This window comes from Somniosus microcephalus, chromosome 12, assembly GCF_052327205.1.
Source record: "Somniosus microcephalus isolate GS21.2 chromosome 12, FLI_Smic_1.0, whole genome shotgun sequence".
Classification (NCBI taxonomy): domain Eukaryota; kingdom Metazoa; phylum Chordata; class Chondrichthyes; order Squaliformes; family Somniosidae; genus Somniosus; species Somniosus microcephalus.
In genome coordinates, this window is record NC_140998.1 from 166983837 (window position 1) to 167011330 (window position 27494).

The 27494-nt window shown below is 42.3% G+C and overlaps 1 protein-coding gene across 2 annotated transcripts in view; it reads left to right on the forward strand.

Moving 5' to 3' along the window:
* Window positions 1-27494, forward strand: part of stard9 (StAR-related lipid transfer (START) domain containing 9) — a 284572-nt gene that overhangs the window by 235789 nt on the left and 21289 nt on the right. The window contains exons 24-29 of one of the 2 annotated variants that reach the window (XM_086003792.1): window positions 1373-13129; window positions 15497-15700; window positions 19146-19329; window positions 19878-20012; window positions 22236-22356; window positions 27049-27179. In XM_086003792.1, the coding sequence (XP_085859918.1) occupies window positions 1373-13129; window positions 15497-15700; window positions 19146-19329; window positions 19878-20012; window positions 22236-22356; window positions 27049-27179 (12532 nt within the window). Of the gene's footprint in view, window positions 1-1372; window positions 13130-15496; window positions 15701-19145; window positions 19330-19877; window positions 20013-22235; window positions 22357-27048; window positions 27180-27494 lie in introns of those variants that run through there. The other variant, XM_086003791.1, reaches the window with a different exon arrangement.

The window sequence follows — 27494 nt, forward strand, 5'->3', positions numbered from 1 at the left end:
TGAGAGAGTGTTTTCTATGGCCCTGAGCACAAGAAGTTGTTGGGACAGGATGATGCTGGGAAGCAGGAATGTGAACAAACCGATCCAATATAACTGTTTTACACAAAGGGTGGTGATTGTTTGGAATGGACTGCCCCGAGAGGCAATGATGACCGTAATCATTTTAAGACAAAAACAGACAGGCGTTTAAGGAGAAAATCAATTGAGGGATATTGGTCGCAACCTGTGTATCTTATTTTTGAACTCTGGCCCCGGTCAAAAGCCCTGGTATGGTCTCTTCTGGTCCTGTGTATTCCTATGAAGTAGTATATTTAATGGTGTTTGTGTATATTTTTTTAAAAGTCTACTTCAAAACATGACACTTTACTTGGTGTATTTTGTCATGATGTACTACATACTTGTTGCTAATTGAGGGATGTGGCGATAAGACAGGTAAATTGAGATCAATAAAACAATTGTTTCAGGCTGAATGCCCTTTCCTCTACCCAAGAATTTTTCATATCCCGATTATTGTTTAATGATTTTTTTAGAGGAGGCTAAAGGGTTAAACATGGTCTTCAAGTCTTCCAATCTTGCTGCTTTTATATTTTATTTTTGATTCCGGGAGCTTGGCACCTGTGATTTGGTTACTGGTGTATATGTTGTTGAATGCATTTTCGGTCGTCCGATGATTTGTAAAGCCAGGTATAACTGGGTCTACAAGTCTGTCATCAGGCTACGAGAAACTGATTTAATGTAAGACAGACTTGCATTTTTTACAGCACCTTTCATGACCACCGGACGTCCTGAAGCGTTTTACAGCTAATGAAGTACTTTTGAAGTGTAGTCACTGTTGTAGGAAGTGCAGTAGCCAATTTGCTCACAGCAGGGTCCCACAAACAGCAATGAGATAATGACCAGATCATCTGATTTAGGTGTTGGTTGAGGGATAAATATTGGCCAGGGCACCGGGGAAAACTCCCCTGCACTTCATGGGATCTTTTACGTCTACCTGAGAGGACAGACTGAGCCTCGGTTTAACGTCTCATCCAAAAGAAGGCACCTCCGACAGAGCAGCACTTCCTCAGCACTGCCCTGGAGTATCGTCAGCCTAGATTTTGTGCTCAAGTCTCTGGAGTGAGACTTGAACCCACAACCTTCTGACGCAGAGGCAAGAGTGCGACCACTGAACCACGGCTGGCACCAATGTAAATGCCGGGAGGCAGCTCCAAGACACGAGAATCTCAGAATCTGTATTAATAAACTGATAATGCAGCTATTAACAGACTGAATCACAGAAGTAATTAGAAATGATGTGGAAATCAAATGTATCTTTTGAAGTGTGACTTTCTAATGATATAACTACATTTAATGTTTCCAATGCTTTTTGCAGTGATTTCCTAAAGAGAAAGAACTCAGCTACCTCACCTCAAAGGAAGAAGAACCACAGTTCAACACAGACGTCTCTCTCAGTGGGATCTCTGCCGAAAATGGAAGTGCCCATTACAAGGAAGCAAGCTTTTAAACGAGGGAGCGAGACCATTTCACCTGCATGGGGCCAATTGCATAAGAAACAAAAGGCTGTAGAGCATGAGAAAGTCACAGAGTCCCAAGCCTTAAAACAATCAACTGATTTTTTAATTAATGAAAGCACTAATTTCATTAGCAAAGAGCAACCAAATTTGGATGAAACAAGCAGCCCACAGCCAGAAGTCCAACAAGTCATCAGTAATGTACCTGAAAATAAAAATTCATCGAGCTGGTTGATCTCCGAGACTAAGATACTTGAATCAGATTTGATGGCAAGCTCATTAGGTGGCCAAACTAACACAGATAAGCTACTTAAAATAACTAATGAGGATATGAGGCAGGATTTAACGTGGAAATGTTTGTTCATGAATATTGGCAATACATCACCATCGAGGGTTTGTAAAAAGCCACCATCTGGACGATTGAGCAGAGCCAAAAGGTTCTGCAAGGGGAGTGCCCCTCTAGCTTCATCCCCGAGCCAGAGCCAGCTTCCCATCAAGGGGGCTTCCTCAATGGTGGATCTCAACAGACTTTGGGAACCAGTGCCTCGGCCTGGCAAGACGAGGAAGTGGCACAGTGCCGAAATACTGAATGCTGGCACTGCCACAGTCGCTAGCGATTCGCTAGGGGTCTGGTTGGGAGAGGAGGAAATGTCAGACGCTGAAAGCTTGTACTCTCTGGACTCTCTCTCATCTGCATATGCAAACGCTTTAACAGAGCAGTTACAGGAGGAAGAATCGGAGGGACAGCGATGCAGCCAGCGTGAGGATTGTAGTGAAAGTGACGACGGTCAGATATCCCAGGATTCACTGGTGGACGAGGACACTAGCCTAGCTGGCGCGTTGAATGGCAGTGAGCACGATGCTAGTGTTTGCTTTTCCGACAATAAACTAGCAAGGCACAAAGTTGCAAACAGAGGGAAAAGTATTTCTCTTGACAGCTTAGCTGATGTGCAAGAAACCACTGACATTTTCAGAATGGATTCAGCTGGCTTAACAGCTTCAGATGAAATGCCTGCTGAAGTGTACTGGAATCTACCTTGGACTGAAGGTGATGGGAACAAAAACTACCAGGCTCCTGAAGTATTATTTGATAAAAAGGAGGATGTTGGAGGTCTGAAATTAAAACGGCAGCATTTTTATTTGGACAGTAACACAGAGTTGAAGGCTACAGACGTGGATAAAAATATACAATTAGAAAATTTGGAGCCTGATAAAAATGATAAGGACTCCCTGACCATGACAGACACTTGGTCATCCTGCAAGTTGAGTAATATGGAGGTAGATTCATCTAATGACACTCCTGTTCTGGCAGTCTCATTAGGGCAAACTGATATGTATAGAAATGTGGGGGCTGAACTAACTAAAGAACCAGAAGCTATTTGGATCCGCCCTGTGTTTAATTTTCATCCACTACAACATGATGCAACCCATAATTTACATGAGACAATTGCTCTCAAAGAGGATAACACACCGCATGCTGAGAACAAAGAGGGCAAATTAGATAGAGAAAAGGATTCAGCCCAAACAAAGGAACTTTTCATCAGTACAGCTAGAACTGATGGAGTAACTGTGCAAGATGCAAGTCGTCCTGATCTTAACATGGCTTGTGATACTGAAGTGCTTGGCAGTTCAGAAATAGAAATTATACATGTCTCCGCAACAAAGACATCAACGGGAATATCCTTTGTACCAGATAGAGTACTTCCTGCACAGCGATCCTGTTCACTAATGGAATCTAAAGAATTTGAAGAGTCTTCTATGCCCAACACTTGTTTGAAACTTAAAACATCTAATACAAATGCTGTTGTTGCCATGCACGATGTTGATTCAGAAATAAGACAACAAGAGAACACAGAAACTGAGAGAGCCTGCACACGGTCCCAGTGCAGTCTGTTGGGTGACGAGGACTGTCACAGAAAATATGATGTACACGACAGTGCTTCAAGAGTGAACGCAACCAAGCTCAGTTCCTCATCCAACTTTGAGAAGATAACCATTTCTGGCACTGAACAGTTTATTCAACAAGCAGAAGCGATATCGTGCCATAGGCAATCTCATGATGAGACAGAATCCCAAATCTTCTCCAATTCTTCTTGCACTCCAGCCGTTTGTAATTCCAGTAGCCTTTATAGACTAGTTGTTAGGCCATCGTTACAGGTACTAGAACCCAAGGTGGTGGAGGAATGTGATGCATATGCGGAAAAGAAAGACCTAAACAACCAAAGCACATCTTTAACTGGCAGATTGCTCTACTTGGCTGAAGAAAAGAATGACATAGTGAACAATAGCTTGCTTATTGAGAGTATGATTCCGGCACCCTCTTTAATACGGAACAAAACCAAAGCTATTTTGGAGCGCAGTGCAGTGCTAGTTATGGATCATGATATTGTTCACTCAACTTTAATGAAGGATGGAAATAGTCAAACAGAAAAATCAGCTTTAGTACACGAAGGAGACAGACAGATTATAAAACCCATTATAATGCAGGGAAGTCCGGATACAAGATGTGCCCTAACTCAAGAAAAAGACAATGGGGATCTAATGCCCAATTTAATAATGAAGGAACAGTCAGTTGCTCTTCCGGAAGCAAAGAACCAAGTGAATCTCTCGAAGAGTAATAGCGGATATACTTCCACAGAAACTCTGTTAGAGGCTACGAACAACCCAGTGGATTCTGAAACCAAGGTCAGTGAGCTCAAGACTCTCAATGATGGACATTTACACATGGAGAATAGTACTATTTGTTCTGAAGACTTCTGGGTGAGAACTAATGGTTCCCCCTCACAGCAGCAAAGTATAGTGACTGACACTTTGCCTAATGAAAAGGAAGAACATGTATCAAAAGGCAAAACTAATGAGAAAGAGATCTGCAAAATTTTATACAGCCCTGACGAAGACTGCTTGAACTATGAAAGCACCCCACTTAATGGTGATGCACAAGATCAGGAACATATTAACAATGTACTTGCGGAAGATTTACCTACTTCTGGGCAAAACGCTCCTGACTCTACCAGTGAAGATCCTACAGAAACTGCTGCTGAAAGCAGGATTTGGGATGGAATTAACCTGGATTACAATAATGTGGCAAAATTTAATAGAACCGACAGTATACTTCCAAACAAACTCAACATTTCTGCTGAATCTATTTCAAGGGGTCACCTGCCACAGCCTTTTATAAAAAAGACTGAAAACATTAACAGGCTAGTTGAAGATGGATCAGAAATATCACATTGTTCCAACATGGAAAGAATTCCTTTGATAGAGAGCGTGCCATGCCGCCTGGAAACAACCAATCCACAGATAAACAGGAATAGAGTCAAAACTAAAGTTGACCCATCTACCCATGACCATAAAGACCATGTCAACCAGAATGATGTTGCCATTGACTTATTAACAGTCCAATTTACTGAGGAAAACAGTACAAGAGCAGAAAGATTCACAAGTGACAGTGTATCTACTACTAATTCCTTACAGGGTGGTTTTGAAGAAGTTTGTGTTGGTAATGCTATTGCAGCAAAACTTAACAAAAGTAACACAATGGTGAATAATGTTGTTCAAGGAAGCGTATCTTACTTTGATCTCAGCCTTCCAGCAGATTTGACTGAAGATTCAGTAATTCTGACAGGCACTAGATTAGGGGAGACTGAAGAATGTGACGTCGCTGTTGAAGAGCAAATTGGTTCTGCAGGAACTTTTGAAGATGTTGTTCAGAGAACCGGTCGTGCAGGAGAAGAAGTGCTCGATAGAGACACCGAACGTGATAAGAGAATTATTTGTGCAAAATTAATTCAGAGGGACAGAGTAGCATGTGACTATTTAGAACAGAGCAAGTCAAAGGAGAACAGTGCTGAGAGTGGTGGAGTAGAAAACATTGGCAACAATTCTGGAACAACTGACAATTACTTTCAAACCACATCTGTGGTAACCACAAGATCCAGTGTGGCAGAAACCGATGGCAATACCAGAACAACCAGTGTCAACTTAGCAGATAACTCCAAAATCTATACCCTTTCTACTTTACAGGAAATCAGAACCACATGTACAGCTAAAAGTTCAAATGAACCCAATGAAGTAACAGCCTTTCATAAAGAGGGGTTTAAAAAATTGAGCGAGGACAGCAATGGTAAAGCAAGAGCATTTCAAAAGGGAACAGAACTGAGAGGAGACGGGACATCTGGGGACTTCAGTTCTTCTAAATATTGCGTAGAGCAAACTTGCAGTTCAAAATGTATTACGGAAAATGATGACCCAGTTGGTGGGGCAGTTAAGCAGAGATCTCAGTTGTGTGATTGGACTTGCACAGAAGCTTATAGCACAGCCGATGCATCAAGGGTAGCATTTCAGAGCGAGATCAATGTTTCTTATGATGCCAGTCATACAAGAAATGAGGCAGGTCAAGCCAAGCAAGAGGATGCTGGAGTAGCTCCGGATGTTCTAATGGAAAGCAAGAACCATCAAACGCTTAATCTGGAAATGGTGCACAGCACTGAAACAGTCTCAAATCAAACACACTCAGAGTGTGGTCGTGAACTTCAAATGGGAACTGCTTTCCTAACACATCCAACTGAGAGGAATAAAATGCTGACGGATATCGATCAGGATGTGTGTAGATTATGTCCTGAATCTAACCAGGAAGAAGATGCCATTCAAAAGAATAACCTAATTGGTGAATTTGAGGGCAGGACTAATGATGGCAATACCCCTGTTATAAATGACATAACACAAACTGTAGATAAACAATGGCCCCTCATGGTGGTTGACTGCACCGCAGATCGGAAGGAGATCACTGAACCTGCAAGTGTATATAAAGGTGCTACCAATATGATCACTAAAGTTATAGAGACAATGACTCAAAATTATGAAAATGTCAAAGGCTTAGCTCGAAGTAAAAACTTACTGGAAACCAGAAGCAGTGCCGAACAAAATGGAAGAGCTTTGTTAATTTTCAGTGACAGTCAAGAAACCAAAATGGCTACCGCTCAACTAGTGGAAGGATTGATACCACACATGGGCAGTGACAACAGACCCCAGCAAAATCATTCTCATCAATTGTCGTCTGCAAGATCTGTTGAAGATACTAAAAATACTGATAAAATAATGGACACAAATTCAAAAATAAGAAAGGAGCAGCACGCTATGTGCGAAGAAAAAATGTTAAGTGGGACTGAAACTGAACACGGAGACTCCATCCAAAATCCTAGTACCGTTATTAGAACCCGCACGTTAAACAGTCAGGAAACACTCGGCTTTCACATTTCTTCAGGTATGGCTCATGAAAGTGAAGTTAGACAAATACTTGCAGACAGATATTCCCAAGACCTGCTGCAGGAAGATGTTGCTGCCAGGGCCATAGAAGATAGAGTTGAGCAAGAAATAGATGAGCAGTCCTCTCCAACGATTCCCAAATCTGTAAAATTAGCAGTGAGTTGTATAAATATCTCTAACAATGAAGAACAAAAGGTATCACAAGAGGAAATACTGTCCGTAATAGAAAAGTCAGACTCTGAGACCCTCCACGGGACAGAGATGTATGAAACGGTTCCATGTCAAGGGAAAACTGATGGGCATGAAAGCAGTTTGGCAGCTTCACCGTGTGATATTGCTGAGCATTCAATATACAGTCAGCAACTGTGGGCAAGTGGTCAGGAATGTGCACAAGTAGGAAGATTAGAGTACCGTGCAACCATGGATTCGAAAACATTCCCAGGTCCTCCGAATAATAACTTAACGGCTGATTCTGGCATTGATTCTGTCGAGCATAATTTGATCTCCAGTCAGGATGGTTCTCCAGCTGATGAAGATTTTCAGTCGAGGAGGCGACTGAACCATAAATTGTTTAGGGAAAATATTCCACAGCAACAGTTAGCTGAAAGCAGACCTATTACTGACAGTGGCACTTGTTCCAAGGACACTGTTTTACTGCAGAACAATGAACATAGTACCTCATATAAAGATAGAGTGTCGATTTCACAGCCAACAGGAAACATCCAAGACACAGCTACCTCACAATCAAGTAGGAATACAATTGAAAGGCAAGCTACAAGTAGTGATGTGGGGTCACCTCAGTCCTGTTTCGCCTTTAAACACAATCTTCAAGAAATCAGTGAAGAAAAGGCCAGTGCAGGCGATTGCCAAATTAACAGCACCATCTGCAGGAAGGAAGAGTATTTGGCCCCAGGGAGATCTGTTTATGCAGTGCCAAATCAGGATATAGTGTTGAAGGAGGTGATAGGTAGACATGTAATGTGGTGCCAGTTTGATGTGAGTGATTTTCAGTCTGATCTGCAGGCAGCAAAAGCATTGGCTCATTCGGACCTGAAGGCTGGTTATGAGGCACTCGCCAATCAGAAGCAGAAAACTTCTGCTAAAAATATCATTTGTTCAGATGCAATTGTGGCGAGTTCGGGCACTGTAAATGCCTTGACTTTATCTCAAAAGCACAATATTTCTAAAGGCCATCAATCATCCTTGTTTTTACAGGATCAGAATGCACGCAATACAGGATCTTTAGCCTCTGGCTTAAATGTTGATTCTTCCCCTCGAACTTTCCAAGGCACCCTGCAAATTCTCAGCACTGGTGTCAATCAGAATATATCTGTCACGAGCAGCTTACTGCAACAATGCAAAATGTTTCAAAGCCAAACTGAAGTTGTTAGAAAACGTTCTCTGCAAGATATTTCCCAGTTGGATAAAAGTCAGGTTGTACATGGGGATTCTGAAGTATCCCCAGCAAGTTCATTTGCCCATCAGCATGAAGAATTGGATGCGAGCAGGTGTACATCATCCGAAGCAGTCTCACGGAGTCAAGAAGAAAAGGAGGTCCAAAGTGAACAGAGGTTGTATGTTCCTGAAGAAAAACCAATTGAAACTCGGACAGTAGACGGTGATGCAAAGAATGCCATCGTGCCTAGATCAGCTGGGTTAAGCTCCTTGGAAAGCACGTTGGGTTCTGAGCTGTTAAAGAAGCACCCTGTAGCAAGAAATGGCCTGGCCCACGTCCAACAAGGGCTTCAGCAATCTTCAAACACCACTGGATTGCCAGCATCTTATCTGTTAAAGGCAGAAAGTCAATGCCATGATGTCCAGTTCTCAAACGCTGACTGTGTAAATACATTCAAACCGCAAAGCTTCATTGAATCGTGCGGCTGCCAGAAACAAAATAACTTGCATTGCAGAAGTGAAGAGGAGGATTCTTCAGTGAGTTTGATTGATGGAGACCTTGTTGGCATGGGTGTTTCAGAGCTAAGTGAGAATTCTTTAAACTTGTATGTCACAACATCAGAATGGCCAATGGCAGTTCCTTTAGTTAAGTCTAGAGAAGAATCTGTTATAGCTGATATGGCTTCTTATGAAACCGTTGGATCTGCTGAAAACCCCAATGACTCAACGAATAATGGGTTAACCAGGAAGGAAGGAATTGATAGTGAAAGGTGTGAAGAAGCACAGTCACTGCTGAAAAAAGGACTGAGTAAGCAAGAATCGTTTTGCAGTGGAAGTACGTTATTGGATTCCCACAATAAAAATCATCAAGTCTTGGTTAATATAAAGGAGGAAAGTAAGTCAAAGTGCCCCGCCGACGTTGACTTCAAACTTCAATACATACTGGAAGGCAGTAATAAGTCCAGTGTTCAAAGCCGTGTGCAGAAAGAGGTTGAGACTGCTGCATCAGAATGTAAATCAGAAATGTACCACAGTGACAGCTGTGTAGAGTTGTGCACCCCTGTCCATGAGGCCCATGTACAAGAACAGCCAGTTGCACAGTTACAACAGACTCAAAATCAACTGGCCCCTGGACGTAAACTTAGAAATGAATCAAAATTGCAAATAGAGTATCTGCATGATACTTGTGCTACTCTAGAAATCACTGAAACGTACAATGAATTTTCTTCTCAAGAAATTGATGATCTGCCAGTCATCCAAATAGATGGCAGTGATCTGAGTTCTGACATGTATGAACAGGGTGAGGATTCAGTCCTACAGTACAAACAGATTGGAGAGTTCGGTTCTCAGTCACATGAAAGCAGCAAATGTACAGAAATGGATGGAACTTGCCATACCACAGATTTCTCAGTACTTTCAGATTCTTGTAACAGTGGCTGTTCTGTGTGCTCTTCAGTAACCCAAGTAGATGAGATTGATACTGAAGGACTTGGTTCTTCCAATTCGGAATTTTTGGATGGTTCAGATCCGAGACGTGTCATAAAAACAGCCAGTGTTCTAAAGAAGAAATCACAGAGGCTTAAAAGAATGAAACCAAAGCCAACTGCCGACGAAACTAAGGACTCATCAAGTTCAGGTGAAGATATTGACATCGAATTCCTTTCACTTAAAGAGCTTCGAACCAGGCAGTGTGGGAGGGGTATCAACAGGTCGCAGTCATATGTCTGTAAATGCAGAGAGTCAATGAGAACCGCTAGTGCTAAACTAGAAAGTCGTGAAGAGGCGAGGGCGCCACTTTTGAAGCAGAGACTTTCACCACCAGTTGTCCAAGCGTCTTCATCCAATGTTGATCTCGTGATGCAAGGTTCCAGTGAACGCAGTCTTGCTGCAGTACTGATCGCTAAGCCTTTAGATGCATTAAATCCAAGTGTTGTTCCACCATCACCATGTGGAGGCGAGGTTGTGTACCAAACGGAAGCACATGCAGAAAGAGATATTGACAGAAAACATGGCAAATCCAAACTAAGTCTTCAGACTGAGCTTGTAAGAAAGAGGGTTTCAGTGAATACAGATTCACACATGCCTGCTTGTGATGCAGTAGTCCATTCCAGGGTCACTTCACCTTGCAATCAAGGCCAAAGAAATCAGTCAATCAAACAACAAAGTGACGATGGTCGCACCCCAGTGACAAATGATGAATTTCATCAAAGAAACTTTACTGAAGGAGAACTCAAAGATCGGCAGCTTTCTGAAGTAGAACTGAGCTTCCATGAAACGAAAGATCCAATGCATTTTGCTTCCAGTGATATTAACCCATACATTCATCAGCGGCAATGCGATGAATTGAGCAGAACCAATTGGAAGCAGTGTGCTTTTGGAAGTACAAGCAATGTGTGCAGTGTCCAGTCAAACGTAAGTAGTCCTGGTAATGTTATGAGATGTTCCAGTGTCGACAATGGATTGAATATTCAAAATTCTCCCTTTAATTCACATTTAAGTTCTTATGCCAATGCAAGAGCAATCTCCGGCACGCTAAGCGATGTAAGTGATGTCCGAGGGGAGAATTTTGAAGCTACATACCCTGACAGTAATGACCTTGAGAGGGATACCTATCAAATGTCATGTGACCCACCTATGGCTGCTTCATTCATCCGATCATCTCAATTTCCAAGTTCTAATTCTGAATTAGAAAACGTAAGATCGCAAGTTGATGAAATTGTACTCCTTTACCCAATGGACTTTGAGTCTTCTGTAAAGTCAGCCTCCGGTGGATCTTGGAAACTGACCTGCAACCAAGAAACACAAACATCGGGTGGAATGAGACACCAGAAGCTGTCTAGACACCAGAGAAGCTACACCCAAACCCCAACACAGACCCCCGCAAGGCAAGGTCCCTGGTCAAGTCTTCAGAATCTTTCTGTCCATCTTTCACAGCTTCTCCATAACACCACGGAGCTGTTGGGTAATATCCACCCAAACACAGACCGTTCAAATAAAACTACTTCACCGTCTAACCAAAACCGTGGTACGTCAGGAGCAACCAGAACGGCTGACAGTTGTACCCAGACAGCAGTGGACGTAGCCATTCAGACAGAAATATTATCTCATAATATAGACAAAGATAGCCAGGAAAATCAAAGAAAGGAAGTGCAGAGATCTCCAGAGGTTAATGTTATTGTAAAAGTGATTGGTTCAGATGTTAATGTGTCTCAAGAACACACAAATGTGACATTAACACTACAGGAACGAAAGCAGAACAGTAGTGTGCCAGACCTTAATACTCATCATGTCATTTTGAACCAATCACTTTGTTCTCCTCTTTCCTCTGAAGGTGGAAATTCATCTGTCAGGATCTCAACCCCTGTCTTGCTAGATGCTCAGAAATTGATAGCAAACCCTTCACAAGTTTCTTCATTCAATCCAGGTGTTTCAGCATCTTCACAGACATCAATACAGAGTGACCGTACACAAGGTGCAAGTATCAGCTCTTTGGAAAGCACATCGGAATTTTCAAAGATAGAAACTAATTATGCCAGACTCTCTGAAGATAGAGAACTTAAGAGCTTTGCACAAGGTCTCCAAGCTGAACATGAACCTGCTTCTGCTAATACAGAGGCAACTGTTCTAGTGGACCGAGCATCATCCCCCATTGAAACACTTGAAGCTGGGTCAGGGAACCAGCGGTCCCGTAGCAAGTCCTTCCTGTGCTTTCAAGGTGGAGAGTCTCGTGGACGGCAACGAAAGCAAAGGCCAGCTTCTTGGTATGGTTTTAATGAAAAACAGCAAAGAAAGATACATTTCACACAAATGGAATCAGAAGTTGAACAGAAGATGGAAATAAATGGTGGTGTGTCTTTGGTTCAGTCAAATGAACAAAGTAAATTTACACCACATGATTTGTCAAGGTCAGTTAAACTGGAGAGCGAAGCCGATCTCCAGGGCAGTGTCCAATCCCAAGTCTCATCTGTGAGGTCAGAAGCAGCAAAGACTTGCAATGAACATCACAATTGGCAGTGTGAAAAAAATGTGATGAGTGTAGGTCATGCTGTTAAGCAGGTGTCACTTTGTAACTCTACACAGTCCAAGGAAACTGAGCCACAACTGGTTCTTCAAAAAGTTCAGATGCCCTGTACCTCAAACACTGGCAGAAGAAAGGAGGTGAATACTTCTGCTTTTCAACCAACTTCTCGGAATACTGCATTGGTTTCCTTTCCTCCCTCTCTAAGTAAAATCAATGATGGGACCAGGAAGCTATCTAGAAGGATCTTTTATAGACCTCCCAGTATGTCTTCCATACAGCACTGTCCTCTTTTTGAAGATGAGGTAGACTTTCATGAACAAAAGGGCAGAACATTACAGGATCAAACTAGACACAAAGGTGAATCCGTGAATCATTGTAATTCTGTGTCCGGGTCATCCATAATGAGCGAAGTGACGATTGAATTTGCCACTGAAGATGCCCAATCCTTAGTTTCAAGTGAATGCAACACAGAAGTGCTTCTGAATGAGAATCCCTCCATAACTGGCTGCAACAGGCCACAAGTGTCCAATTCTGGGGCAGCGAGCTGCAGAGGCCCAGGAGACTTACCTTTGCACAATAAGTTCTGCAACTGGTCTGGGGTCCACTCGAGACCTCCGACAACAAGTTCTATTAGCACGGCCACCAGTTCACACACACAGGCAGAGCAAATGCAAACCAGAGACGGAGTTACAGAAACGGTAGACGTCAAATCAGAGGTTCACGAAGAAAGGCAGAAGGAAATTGAAAGCTTGCGCCAAGAACGTGCTCAGATCATGTCGGGAATACACCTGGACTTAAACCAGCACCAACTGACGGTGGAACTCACTGAAGCAAAGCTCAACTATGGCCTGGGGGAAACGGATGCTTTGTTAAGAATACTTCAGAGTGGAGCAGCAGATGATTTGAACATTCCTATAAGGCAGCAGCTTTATGACAGGTAAATGTAAGAAATTGTAATGTATTTACATTTACTGCCCAGTCGCAGGCTCAATAGCCGAAAAACAGATGACATGATGTGGAAATCCAATTCTCCAGTGTCGCCCTGAACTAATTAATCCAGAGTGATCACCCACGATAGTTTACTGCCTAGAATTTACATTCGTTTTTCCATAAAGACTAATGATTTCATATCTTTACTGTTTATAAATCACCTCGCGCTTCTGTTGATCTTCCCCATCACAATTTATTTTCACCCCTCCTGTTTATTCCCTTCACCCAAAGATCAGATGACTTGCTCTCCGGCTCCTGTCAGGGAGCTGCAGGAAGTGGCTCAAGTTGCAATCTGTATATTTCCCCTCCCTATGGGGGAAGCTTTTTCTCTACTTGTGTTTCACTGTGTGGCCAATATTGGGGAATGGCCACATGGGAAGTCACAGGAAAACTACTTTTGTTTTGCTCAACCCACTCTGGTACTCGACATACCTTGTTAAAATCTGAAACTTCCAGTCAGAAGATCATAGAATCATACAGCACAGAAGGAGGCCATTCGGCTCTCCTGAAAGAGCTATCCAGTTAGTCCCACTCCACTGCACTTTCCTCATATAGCCCTGCAAATTCTCCTTTTTAAGTATATATCCAATTCCCTATTGAATCTGCTTCCGCCACCCTTTCAGGTGGTGCATTCCAGATCACAACAACTCACTGCGTTAAAAATGCTGTGGTTGTTTATGCCAGGGTGAAAACTGTGTATAAAAAGCTATTTTGACTGATAATCCAATGTGCTACACATCTATGTATTTGTATGAAAGTTGAGAGTATAACACTCCAGACATCACACTGTACATAAGTACAAACACCAACAATTCTCAATGGAGAACCCAGTTATTTCCTGCTGCTTTCTGACCTTGAGTTACTTGGAGAAGTTGCTGAGTTGACAAGAGAAGAGCCAGAAAACTGCCAGTCGAGAGAAAGCTCGAATTGACCTCGAGCCCTACTTTAGACTTTTTCTCTTCAGGGAGTACCTGAGCAGTGGCCTTAACCTGGCCTGTCTCTTTAACAGCTAAACACCCCAGTCATGCTGTAAATCCCACACTACCTGTGAGCAACACATGGGAGATCCAGCTATTTCATTCATGCTTCGGACTGTATGTATAGGTAGGGTGTGTAACCAGCAAATTGTTGTGGGTTGTGCACCAGAGCAAATCACATCTTTTGTTACTTTTCTGTCTGGCATAAATGATCAGAAATATGGCCTGGACCTTTGACCACAGGTGTAATTTATAGTAAGAAAACTGAAGACATGTTGTTGGCTCAAACAGCATAGCTCGCTGCATTTTAAGGAGCTGTACATAACAAGTTCCTAATGTTGCCTCCCGTCTTGTAAACTTATTCTTTCTAAATACAGTACTTTATGCTGTGGTAATGAATATTATCTGTTAGTATTCGCTGCTTTAGCTTGTAACTGTATATAAAAAAGAAAATAGGAACAGGAGGAGGCCATTCGGCCCCTCTAGCCTGTTCCACCATTTAATTAGCTCATGGTCGATATGTATCTTAACTCCATCCACCCGCCTTGGTTCCCTAACCCTTAATACCCACAACTAACAAAAATTTTGAAATTTTCAATTGATCTCCAGCCACAACAGCTTTTTGGGGGCGAGAGTTCCAGATTTCCACTAACCTTTGTGTGAAGAAGAGCTTCCTGACAACAACCCTGAACGGCCTCGCTCTAATTTTAAGGTTATGTCCCCTTGTTCTGGACTCTCCCACCAGAGGAAATAGTTTCTCTCCATCTACCCCATCAAATCCTTTAATCATCTTAAACACCTCAATCAGATCACCCCGTAATCTTCTATACTCCAGATTATCAGCATTCTCACCCCAGGAAACAACCAACAGGCACTGATTGGAATATCCACTGATTGGAAGCCCACTCATTTCTCAAAGTCTCGGTGATAAGATCCTCATTTCTCAATGTCCAAGTGGGCATTTAAAAAGAAATTCATGTATTTTTTTTTAGTAACCATGGCAATCCGGCTAAGCTATAAAAACCGCAAGTTGTTATAGTAACAGAGATTGGGTGTCACCATGGAGACCAAAGATTCTGGTTAAACTGAAGTTGCCTGTTGACCAGAAGGGATATTCTTCATGGCCAAAGACTTCCATTTTAGCAAATGTTGCGGAAACTTATATTTAAACGCTTCAATCGTACACTCAAGTTAACCCTGCTGAAGGACCGACTGCGATACAATCTGCAGCTGTGTACTAGTCACTTGATGGTCACTGAAGTTTATATTTACCCATTAAAGTGTTACAAAAAAAATCAACATGATGATTTTCTGCATTTTTATAAACATTACAAAAGACACATGAAAACCATAGAGGCCTTGAGAAAGGAGAGAGAGGAGAAACTAACGAAGTTCAGAAGGACCCGCAGCCTAAGTCCACAGAAACATTTAACCTTACGACAGCAAAAGCATCCGACCACATCCCATCGTGAGCAAGACTTGCCGAGCAAACGCAGGAACTACCTCCAGCAGTTACGCCAAGATGTTGTGGAAAACACACGGTAAGTGCTTGGTTATAGCAAGGGAAACTTCATCAAGGAATTGTTCAACAAGTGCAGCATCAGCACGACTGCAGAGAAGACTATTTACATTGAATGTTTCCAGAACACTCAATCTTTCACTTACCTGCTTATTTGAATCAGAATACACTTCTTTAATTTGGGACACTTTGGGACGTCCTGAGGTAACGAAAGGACAGGTTAACGAAGCAGATAATAAAACACATGGAATCCTAGGATTTATAAATAGAGGCATAAAGTACAAAAGCCAGGAAGTTATGCTAAACCCATATATAGCACTCGTTCGGCCCCAACTGGAGTATTGTGTCCAATTCTGGGCACCACATTTTAGGAAGTGAAGGCTTTGGAGAGGATACAGAAGAGAATTATTAGAATGGTTCCAGGAATGTTGAATTACAATTCTGTGGATAGACTTGAAAAGCTGGGGTTGTTCTCCTTAGACCAGAGAAGCCTAAGAGGGGATTTGATAGAGGTGTTTAAAATCATGAAGGGTTTAGAAAGAGTAAATAAAGAGAAACTATTTCCAATGGCTGAAGGGTTTTCAAGGGTTAAGTTACAAGGAGTGATTTCACAAATTAGAGTTGTATTCCCTAGAATTTAGAAGGTTAATGGGTGATCTGATTGAAGTTTTCAAGATATTAAGGGGAACAGATAGGGTAGATAGAGAGAAACATAAGAACGTAAGAAATAGGAGCAGGAGTAGCCATTTGGCCCTTCGAACCTGCTCTGCCATTCAGTAAGATCATGACAGATCTTCTACCTCGTCTCCACTTTCTTGCACTATCCCCATATCCCTTGATTCACTTAATATTCAAAAATCTATTGATCTCTGTCTTGAATATATTCAATGACTGAGCCTCCACAGCCCTCGGGTAGAGAATTCCAAAGATTCACCAGCCTCTGAGTGAAGAAATGTCTCCTCATCTTAGTCCTAAATGGCCGACCCCTTATTCTGAGAGTCCAGAACCCTGGTTCTAGACTCCCCAGCCAAGGGAAACTTCCTCCCTGCATCTACTCTGTCAAGCCCTGTAAGAATTTTGTATGTTTCAAAGAGATCACCTCTCATTCTTCTAAACTCTAGAGAATATAGATCTAGTCTACTCAATTTCTCCTCACAGGACAATCCCCCCATCCGAGGAACCAGTCTGGTGAACCTTCGTTGCACTCCCTCTATGGCAAATATATCCTTCCTTAGGTAAGGAGACCAAAACTGTACACAATACTCCAGCTGTGGTCTCACCAGGGCCCTATATAATTGCAGTAAGACGCCTTTACTCTTATATTCAAATCCTCTTGTAATAAAGGCCAACATACCATTTGCTTTCCTAATTGCTTGCTGTACCTGCATGTTGACTTTCAGTGATTCATGTACAAGGACAGTCAGGTCCCTCGGAACACCAACATTTCCCAATTTCTCACCATTTAAAAAATATTCTGCTTTTCTATTTTTCCTATCAAAGTGGATAACGTCACATTTCTCCACATTCGATTCCATTTGCCATGTTCTTGCCCACTCGCTTAGCCTGTCTATATCCCCTTGAAGCCTCCTTGCATTCTCCTCACAACTTATATTCCCACTGGTTGGGGATTCTACAACTAGGGGGCATAGTCTAAAAATTAGAACCAGATCTTTCAGGAGTGAAATTAGGAAGCACTTTTACGCACAAAGGGTGGTAGAAGTTTGGAACTCTCCTGCCGACGGTAATTGATGCTAGATCAATTGTTAATTTTAAATCTGAGATTGAGTTAGGTCACAGATTAGCCATGATCTCATTGAATGGCGGAACAGGCTCGAGGGGTTGAATGGCCTCCTCCTGTTCCTCTGATAACCAGAGGGCACAGATTTAAGGATTAGCAAAAGAACCAGAGGTGACACAAGGAAAATCTTTTACACAGCGAGTGGTTAAGATTTAGAACTGCCTGATAAGGGTGGTGGTTACAGATTCAATAGGAGCTTTCAAAAGAGAAGTGGATAAATACTTGAAAAGAGAAAAAATTGCAGAGATATGGGGAAAGAGCCATGGAGTTGAACTAACTCTTTGAAAGTGCCACTGCATACTCGAAAGGCTGAATGGCCTCCTTCTGTGCTATACTATTCTATGATTCTATATAACTGCTCCTTTCTTCCTTCCACAAATTTGACCAGTTTACATTGGATTTCTGGGTCCAAGTCATTGATGTAAATTAGAAACAGTAATGGTTCCAGTACTGAGCCCTGGGGCTCCCCACTCAGTACTTCCCTCCCCAACCCTTCTGTAAATCTGGAATAAATACCCAGAATGATTTCTCACCTTCAGCCAATTTTTTTTATCCATACCCAAGTTTTACCTGCAATCCGCATTGCTTTAACTAATTGCCTATTGTGTGGAACTTTGTGCAATGCCTCTGGTAGTCTAAGTAGGGCTTATCGCAGTTCACTTCCTCAAGTTAGTCAGGAATAATCTTCCCTTTCTGAACCTATGTTGACTGTTTACTAAGCTATTACTGTACAGATAATCTTCCACCTGATGATCAGTTCCAATATCTTACATGGGACTGAAGTATGACTAACAGTTCCCTCGTTGCCTGTGTTCGATTTGTTGTCTATTTAAATTCGGCACTACATTGGCCTGTTATCGATCTACTGGTATCTCAGTGTCTAGAGACTCCCTCATCATGATTGTCAATGCATCACAAATCTCTCCCCTAGACTTCATTAGCACTCTGGGACAAATGCCACCCATCCTTGTTCATGTCTTCCCTTGTGTATACTTGGAGGAAATAGTCAGTCAAAATGGTTACCATCTGTTGTATGTCCTCTGTTTCAAGCCCATCTTTATTGTTCTCGTCTCATCTCTGACTGCCCTCATACTGGTTACGTACTGAGAATGTCCTCGAGCTCCTCTTCACCCCGACCATCCTCTGAAGGCTGCTGCTCATTGATCTCTTACCGTGTGCTTCATAATCTCGCAGTCCCACTAAGCGCTTCACAGCCAATGAAGTACTTTTGAAATGTAGTCCCAGGAATTAGCCAGTACTGATGAGCAGCAAAGGTCAGGAGCTGTGACATGGAGGATAAATTTGCAGCAATCACAGAAATTTACATAGTGATTAGTCAACAGAATTATTTCTTATTTTTATAACTTTTTCTTTGCACCTTTAGTCAGTAACAGACATAGTAAAATGTACGGCAATCTTCAAAGAGAATGGATTGTAGTTGAACTGCATGAAAATTCAAGAACTTAGAACATTGTTTTTGAGCTTTTCAGTCATGCGAAAGGATCATTTCAACATCATCAATTGATGTACCTCAATGATGTTCTATACCTATCTAAATTTGTTCTTGCTGCCTTCGAAGCTCTTTACCCAAAGCATTAGTTAAACCCAAGAAAATAAAAGGCACCATGTCTGTTGGGAACGCACTTAATGAATTGTTGTAATCCTGTAGATCTCAAGCTGTTGTCAAGGGGAGAGAGGAGACCCCTTCAGAGATCGAGTATCTACTTAGAGATTATCAGAAGGCTCGAGAGGAAGCAAAAGCGGAAATAGCAAAGGCAAGAGACAAGCTACGTGCAAGGGCTGAGATGGAGAAATGCCGTTTACAGCAACAAATGATCTCGCAGTTATTAAAGGTAGCTATCGGATCTAATGGGGCATTTGTGTAAATACTGAATGGCCGTGAGTCATTTGACACTAAGTGCATTGTGTATATGAATAAGGGCTTGGTATAAACTTGTACTCATTTTTACAACTATCCCATTAATGAAAACATTTAAACAAGTCTGACAGTGCAAACAAATTATATAAGTACATGATGTGCATTTTAAAGTTGAAATTAACTTGTAACATTGTTCACCATTTGTTATAGGAAATAAAAGATCAGCAGCACAGTCAGAATTGAAGTAAAGAATATAATTGCAAACACGCTACCTCTCTGAAAATGACCAAATGGAATATAATGCACATAGCACAATTATTTACCTAACCATTAATGTAAAAGTGAAAAGAATAGTGTGTGTGTGCGCTTTCTGGGCAATTTCTTTGTATCTTTCAGGAATATTATTTATATTAATCTTCAACCTCCTTTGAGCATAAATACGTTTTGTGAGGATTTGGTTGGTGCTTATTATTACTTGGAATATTAATTTTTGTATGTCTGCTCTATTTTTCCCTTCAACAGGAGGAAGGGAGGGTGAAGAACGTAGCTAGCAGAAACAGTTTGTGCACCGGGTCAAATCTTAGTCTGTCCTCCAATCCCACATCAGGCTACAGCAGCAGCAACACCGCCTCACCCGACAGCAACCCTGAAACCAAGGTCAGACTTCACTCGCTGGTGAACGAGCATTGACTGGCTGATGAGAACTCGAGTTTTTTCATTCTTATGTGGGTGCAGTGGATAAAACATCAGTTATTCTTGGTCCCAGTATCTCAGTTTGGTTAATGCCATAGTTATCTAGGAATCAAATTATCTCAATCAAAGTTCTGCTATTTGCTAAGCGGCAGGTAAAAGAAAGAACTTGTATTTCTACAGCGTCTTTCACAACCTCAGGACATCCCAAAGCGCTTTACAGCCAATTAAGTACTTTTGGAGTGTAGTCACTGTTGTAATGGAGGAAACGTTGTAGCCAATTTGCGCACAGCAAGCTTCCACAAAACAGCAATGAGATAAATGACTAGATAATCTGTTTTAGTGATGTTGGTCAAGGGATAGATATTGGCCAGGACATCGGAGAGAGCTCCCTGCTCTTCCAAAAAAGTTTCACGGGATTTTTTTTACATCCACCCGAGAGGGCAGATGGGGCCTCGGTTTAACGTCTCATCCAAAAGACGGCACCTCCGACAGTGCAGCACTCCCTCAGCACTGCATCCGAATATTCACTGTGTAATCCCTCCATTGGCTCGCCCCTTCCTATCTCTGTAATCTCCTTCAGCCCCACAGCCCCCCGAGATATCTGCGCTCCTCTAATTCTGCCCTCGAGGATCCCTGATTATAATCGCTCAATCTTTGGTGGCCGTTCCTTCTGTTGCCTAGGCCCTGAGCTCTGAAATTCCCTGCCCAAACCTGTCTGCCTCGCTACCTCTCTTTCCTCCTTTAAGACGCTCCTTAAAACCTACCTCTTTGACCAAGCTTTTGGTCACCTGCCCTAATTTATCCTTATGCGGATCGGTGTCAAATTTTTTGTCCTGAAATACTCCTGTGCAGCGTCTTGGGACATTTTACTACGTTAAAGGTGCTATATAAATACAAGTTGTTATTGTAGTAAAATACATCTGATGTTGGAAATGTCAGATTTATATTTTTTATGACTCAAAAAAGTAAAAAGCTATACACTTGTATCTCAATCATTTTTACATGTGATCTCCAGGAATCATCAATTTTGTGTTACTGCATAAAGCAACTTTTTTTTGTATATCAAATGGCATTTAAAGATGCAACGAGAGACCACTGTAAACTTACCAAATAGATCCTTATGATTGCTGGCACAACAGAAAGGAATTGTAATGAGGTAGCAACAGATATTCAGTAACCTAAAGCATACTGCCCTGGTTCAGCAAGTGATAACTGAAGCAGTTTTTTTTATTGCTTTGATCTCCCTCGAATCACCATCTTCACGGCCTGCTGGACTCTATGCAAAATTAGAGTGCTTAGGCAGGGAACCAGACTACACGCTGTAAGTTTAGAAATGGTAATGGGGTTGTTGCAGGATGTTGTCCCACATCAAATCTCTCCGTTTTAATTCATTCTTGGGATGTGGGTATCACTGACAAGGCCGGCATTTATTGCCCATTCCTAATTGCCCTTGAGAAGGTGGTGGTGAGCTGCCTTCTTGAACCGTTGCAGTCCGTGTGGTGAAGGTACTCCCACTATACTGTTAAGGAGAGAGTTCCAGGATTTTGACCCAGCAACGATGAAGGATCGGCGATATACTTCCAAGTCAGGGTGGTGTGTGACTTGGAGGGGAACTTGGAGGTGGTGGTGTTCCCATGCGCCTGCTGCCCTTGTCCTTCTAGGTGGTGGTGGTCGCAGGATTGGGAGGTGCTGCCGAAGAAGCCATGGCGAGTTGCTGCAGTGCATCTTGTAGATGGTAAACACTGCAGCCACAGTGCGCCGGTGGTGGAGGAAGTGAATGTTTAAGGTGGTGGATGGAGTGCCGATCAAGCGGGCTGCTTTATCCTGGATGGTGTTGAGCTTCTTGAGTGTTGTTGGAGCTGCACTCATCCAGGCAAGTGGAGAGTATTCCATCACACTCCTGACTTGTACCTTGTAGATGGTGGAGAGTCAGTCCTTGCCTTAGTGATTGGTTAATTCTGTGTAAAGTGAATAATGGGCTAGATGTTTTGCCCACTGCCTGTAAATTGTCAAAAAAAATCTAGCCCATAGAAGTTCCACAGCAGAATAGTGATTTATGAAGCTATATTGCTGCCATTCTGTGCAGACATTTTTGATTCAGATTTCCACTGCTTTTTATTATACTGTATAAGCTGTGATTTATAAAACAAGTTATTTCAGGTCTTCATTATTTCACTGTCTTTTTAGTTTTGCCAGAACAAAAGTAGCACTGATCCCGTGATGGCCAGCAGAGGGTGCACAGCTTCTCGAAGTTCAGAGCTAAATGTAACAGAACATCCAGCAACTGAAATCATCCAAAGTTTCCATGGTGAGTAACAATGACCAAGCTCCGTAAACTTGTCATCCAAAACTCTGCTGCCCGGATCCTAACTCGCTAAAATTCTCATACTTGTTTTCAAATCGCTCCATGGTCTCGCCCCTCGCTATCTGGGTGACTTCCGAGATCTCTGCGCTCCTCCAATTCTGGCCTCTTGAGCATCCCTGATTTTAATCGCTCCACCAACGGCGGCCGTGCCTTCAGCTGTCAAGGTCCTAAGCTCTGGAATTCCTTCCCTAAACCTCTCCACCTCTCTTTCCTCCTTTTAAGACGCTCCTTAAAACCTACCTCTTTGACCAAACCTTTGGTCACCTGTCCTAATATCTCCTTATATGTGGCTCGGTATCCAATTTTGTTTGATAAAGGTGCTATATAAGTACAAGTTGTTGTATTATAGTAACAAGTCATTGGGCATTGAAACTTGTTTTGAGACATTTTTCAGTTATGCATTTAATATTTTTATTTTCTGATCATTGTCCCGTTTTTGGGCTATTGGGGCTCGGCTTCACTTCCGTAAGTGGACCAAACGTCCCCTATTATCTGGAGTGCTCATTTTATTTGGTATAGATATTTAGATAGAAGCTAGCAATACCCAGGGATTGTAACAGAGAACTCCTATTCTGTACACCTGCTACTGAAATACATCATTTGTTGCCACTTCAATTCTCCCTCCTCTTTCCAAACAGCAGACTCAATTAAACATGCGTTTCACCTCGAGACACAGGCTATGAACCTATAAGTGGTTTTATTTATGTAAGACAGATGATCAAATAGTACAATGTTTAACACAATGAGATATATATTTCCTGATACCTTGATTCAAGACAAGATTGATTCAACTGGCTTTCTCTCTAAACAGAAGACTACATGTTGTAAGCTCCTTGGCTAAACATCTCATACTTTTACAACACAGACGGCCATTTGGCTGCAAGGTTGACATGTACTAATTGCTCTCATTCAAGACTGCTACCAATAAAATTTGGTAAGATGAGGTCTCTGCCCACCAAACTGCCACTTGCAACGGGTCGAGCCAGTCACTGTCTCAATCCTCTTCTCAAGGGTCTCAGAAACAGCTGTCAATCAAAGTCACTACCCCAGGCTGCGTCCTATTCTCTAAACTGTGACTGAGGGCTTCTCATAGTCTGGTTGGGCACCATGCTGGGCAAATTGAATAGAATGACTCCATAAGCAGCAAGGGTCCCAGCATACATCTGAGCAAGAATGTGGGCCATCTTTGACAATATAAGATGATTAGAATGGCAAATAATGCCACATCCCAGTTGATTAACCAATTAACACTTCAGACCATCACCCCGTGCGCCAAAACAAAGTTAGACTTTTAGGCAAACCTAGCAGACAAACTGAGCAGCACAAACTGAAGGCTGTTCGTTGAAAAGAATACTTGGTGTGGTCTTCAAAATATACATCCTGATTGTAGCAGTATAAAAATACAAGTTAATAACTTGAACATCTCAGTAACTGAATATTCTCCTCAGTATCCCTCCAATAACTGAATATCCTTCTCTGTACCCCAATAACTGAATATCCTTCTCTGTACCCCAATAACTGAATATCCTTCTCTGTACCCCCCAATAACTGAATATCCTTCTCTGTACCCCCTCCAGAAACTGAATATCCTTCTCTGTACCCCCCAATAACTAAATATCCTTCTCTGTACCACAATAACTGAATATCCTTCTCTGTACCCCCTCCAGAAACTGAATATCCTTCTCTGTACCCCCCAATAACTGAATATCCTTCTCTGTACCCCCCAATAACTGAATATCCTTCTCTGTACCCCCTCCAGAAACTGAATATCCTTCTCTGTACCCCCCAATAACTGAATATCCTTCGCTGTACCCCCCAATAACTGAATAATCTTCTCTGTACCCCCCAATAACTGAATATCCTTCTCTGTACCCCCCAATAACTGAATATCCTTCTCTGTACCCCCCAATAACTGAATATCCTTCTCTGTACCCCCTCCAGAAACTGAATATCCTTCTCTGTACCCCCCAATAACTGAATATCCTTCTCTGTACCCTCCAATAACTGAATATCCTTCTCTGTACCCCCTCCAGAAACTGAATATCCTTCTCTGTACCCCAATAACTGAATATCCTTCTCTGTACCCCAATAACTGAATATCCTTCTCTGTACCCCCCCCAATAACTGAATATCCTTCTCTGTAGCCCCCAATAACTGAATATCCTTCTCTGTACCCCAATAACTGAATATCCTTCTCTGTACCCCCCAATAACTGAATATCCTTCTCTGTAACCCCCAATAATTGAATATCCTTCTCTGTACCCCCTCCAGAAACTGAATATCCTTCTCTGTACCCCCAATAACTGAATATCCTTCTCTGTACCCCTCCAATAACTGAATATCCTTCTCTGTACACCCCAATAACTGAATATCCTTCTCTGTACCCCCCAATAACTGAATATCCTTCTCTGTACCCCCTTCAATAACTGAATATCCTTCTCTGTACCCCCAATAACTGAATATCCTTCTCTGTACCCCCTCCAATAACTGAATATCCTTCTCTGTACCCCCCAATAACTGAATATCCTTCTCTGTACCCCCTCCAGAAACTGAATAACCTTCTCTGTACCCCCTCCAATAACTGAATATCCTTCTCTGTACCCCCTCCAGAAACTGAATATCCTTCTCTGCACCCCCCCAATAACTGAATATCCTTCTCTGTACCCTCCAATAACCGAATACCCTTCTCTGTACCCCCTCCAGAAACTGAATAACCTTCTCTGTACCCTCCAATAACTGAATATCCTTCTCTGTACCCCCCAACAACTGAATATCCTTCTCTGTACCCTCCAATAACTGAATAGCCTTCTCTGTACCCCCTCCAGAAACTGAATATCCTTCTCTGTACCCCTCCAATAACCGAATATCCTACTCTGTATCCCTTCCAATAACTGAATATCCTTCTCTGTACCCCAATAACCGAATATCCTTCTCTGTACCCCAATAACTGAATAGCCTTCTCTGTACCCCAATAACTGAATAGCCTTCTCTGTACCCCTCCAATAACCGAATATCCTTCTCTGTACCCCAATAACTGAATAGCCTTCTCTGTACCCCTCCAATAACTGAATATCCTTCTCTGTACCCCCCAATAACTGAATATCTTTCTCTGTACCCCCTCCAGAAACTGAATAACCTTCTCTGTACCCCCTCCAATAACTGAATATCCTTCTCTGTACCCCCTCCAGAAACTGAATATCCTTCTCTGCACCCCCCCAATAACTGAATATCCTTCTCTGTACCCTCCAATAACCGAATACCCTTCTCTGTACCCCCTCCAGAAACTGAATAACCTTCTCTGTACCCTCCAATAACTGAATATCCTTCTCTGTACCCCCCAACAACTGAATATCCTTCTCTGTACCCTCCAATAACTGAATAGCCTTCTCTGTACCCCCTCCAGAAACTGAATAACCTTCTCTGTACCCCTCCAATAACTGAATAGCCTTCTCTGTACCCCAATAACTGAATATCCTTCTCTGTACCCCAATAACTGAATATCCTTCTCTGTACCCCTCCAATAACTGAATATCCTACTCTGTATCCCTTCCAATAACTGAATATCCTTCTCTGTACCCCAATAACCGAATAGCCTTCTCTGTACCCCTCCAATAACCGAATATCCTTCTCTGTACCCCAATAACTGAATAGCCTTCTCTGTACCCCTCCAATAACTGAATATCCTTCTCTGTACCCCCCAATAACTGAATATCCTTCTCTGTACCCTCCAATAACCGAATATCCTTCTCTGTACCCTCCAATAACCGAATATCCTTCTCTGTACCCCCTCCAGAAACTGAATATCCTTCTCTGTACCCCCCCAATAACTGAATATCTTTCTCTGTACCCTCCAATAACCGAATATCCTTCTCTGTACCCCAATAACCAAATAGCCTGCTCTGTACCCCCTCCAGAAACTGAATAACCTTCTCTGTACCCCTCCAATAACTGAATAGCCTTCTCTGTACCCCAATAACTGAATATCCTTCTCTGTACCCTCCAATAACTGAATATCCTTCTCTGTACCCCAATAACTGAATATCCTTCTCTGTACCCCCTCCAATAACCGAATATCCTACTCTGTATCCCTTCCAATAACCGAATATCCTTCTCTGTACCCCAATAACCGAATATCCTTCTCTGTACCCCAATAACTGAATAGCCTTCTCTGTACCCCTCCAATAACCGAATATCCTTCTCTGTATCCCTTCCAATAACTGAATATCCTTGTCTGTACCCCTCCAATAACCGAATATCCTTCTCTGTACCCGCTCCAATAACTGAATATCCTTTCTGAAATAGAGACTTCAAACCTGCACAGTTTTTAAGTGACCTCTGTGGATTTAAGTATTACACAGTATTATACAACTATGCATCCCAACATTATGTTTGCCTTTTTAACAGCCTGGTAACATTGTACTGCCCACTAAAACCCCAAGATCTCTCTCCTGCTCCGATACCTCTTGGAGATCTTGTGGTTTTGTAAAGTTCTAAGATTTTGCAGAGGGAAGGGTTGATGTGGATTAAGTTTTGGGACAGTGGGGTAAGAAGACAAAATGAAATTGTGGTTGGGAATAGGGAGAGCCCATGATGTTTCTGTAGATAAACAGTATTTTATATTTAATTTTCTTGCAGCAACTTCCTGTCCACCTGTTGAATCAATTTCAGGGAGCACAACAAAAGACAGCAGTCACACAGCAAGTTCCACCTGTCTTAAAAAATACCAGGATTTGGCAACTCACACCGTAGCTTCTGTTAAAGCAGAGGTAAGTTTTTGCGAGATTCTTGATATTATTGATGAAAGTGTTCGATTGACCAGATTGAAGGCTGTATATGCCGCTTAAGATAAAGAGAATGCTGACAACCCTTCAATCCCTCTCATGGCACATTCTTCACGTGAGCTTTGCCTGTGAGTTTTAGCAGGCTATCTGACCTTGAGCGGGAGGATCACAGCTAAGCCTGATTTTTGTCTTCACATAATGTCCCTATAAGTACAGTTCCAGCAGGGGTGACTGGATATGGTTCTAAAATTCGGGGTGATTTTCCCCCCCTCCCCATCCCTCCGAAGCCAATTGTAGCGG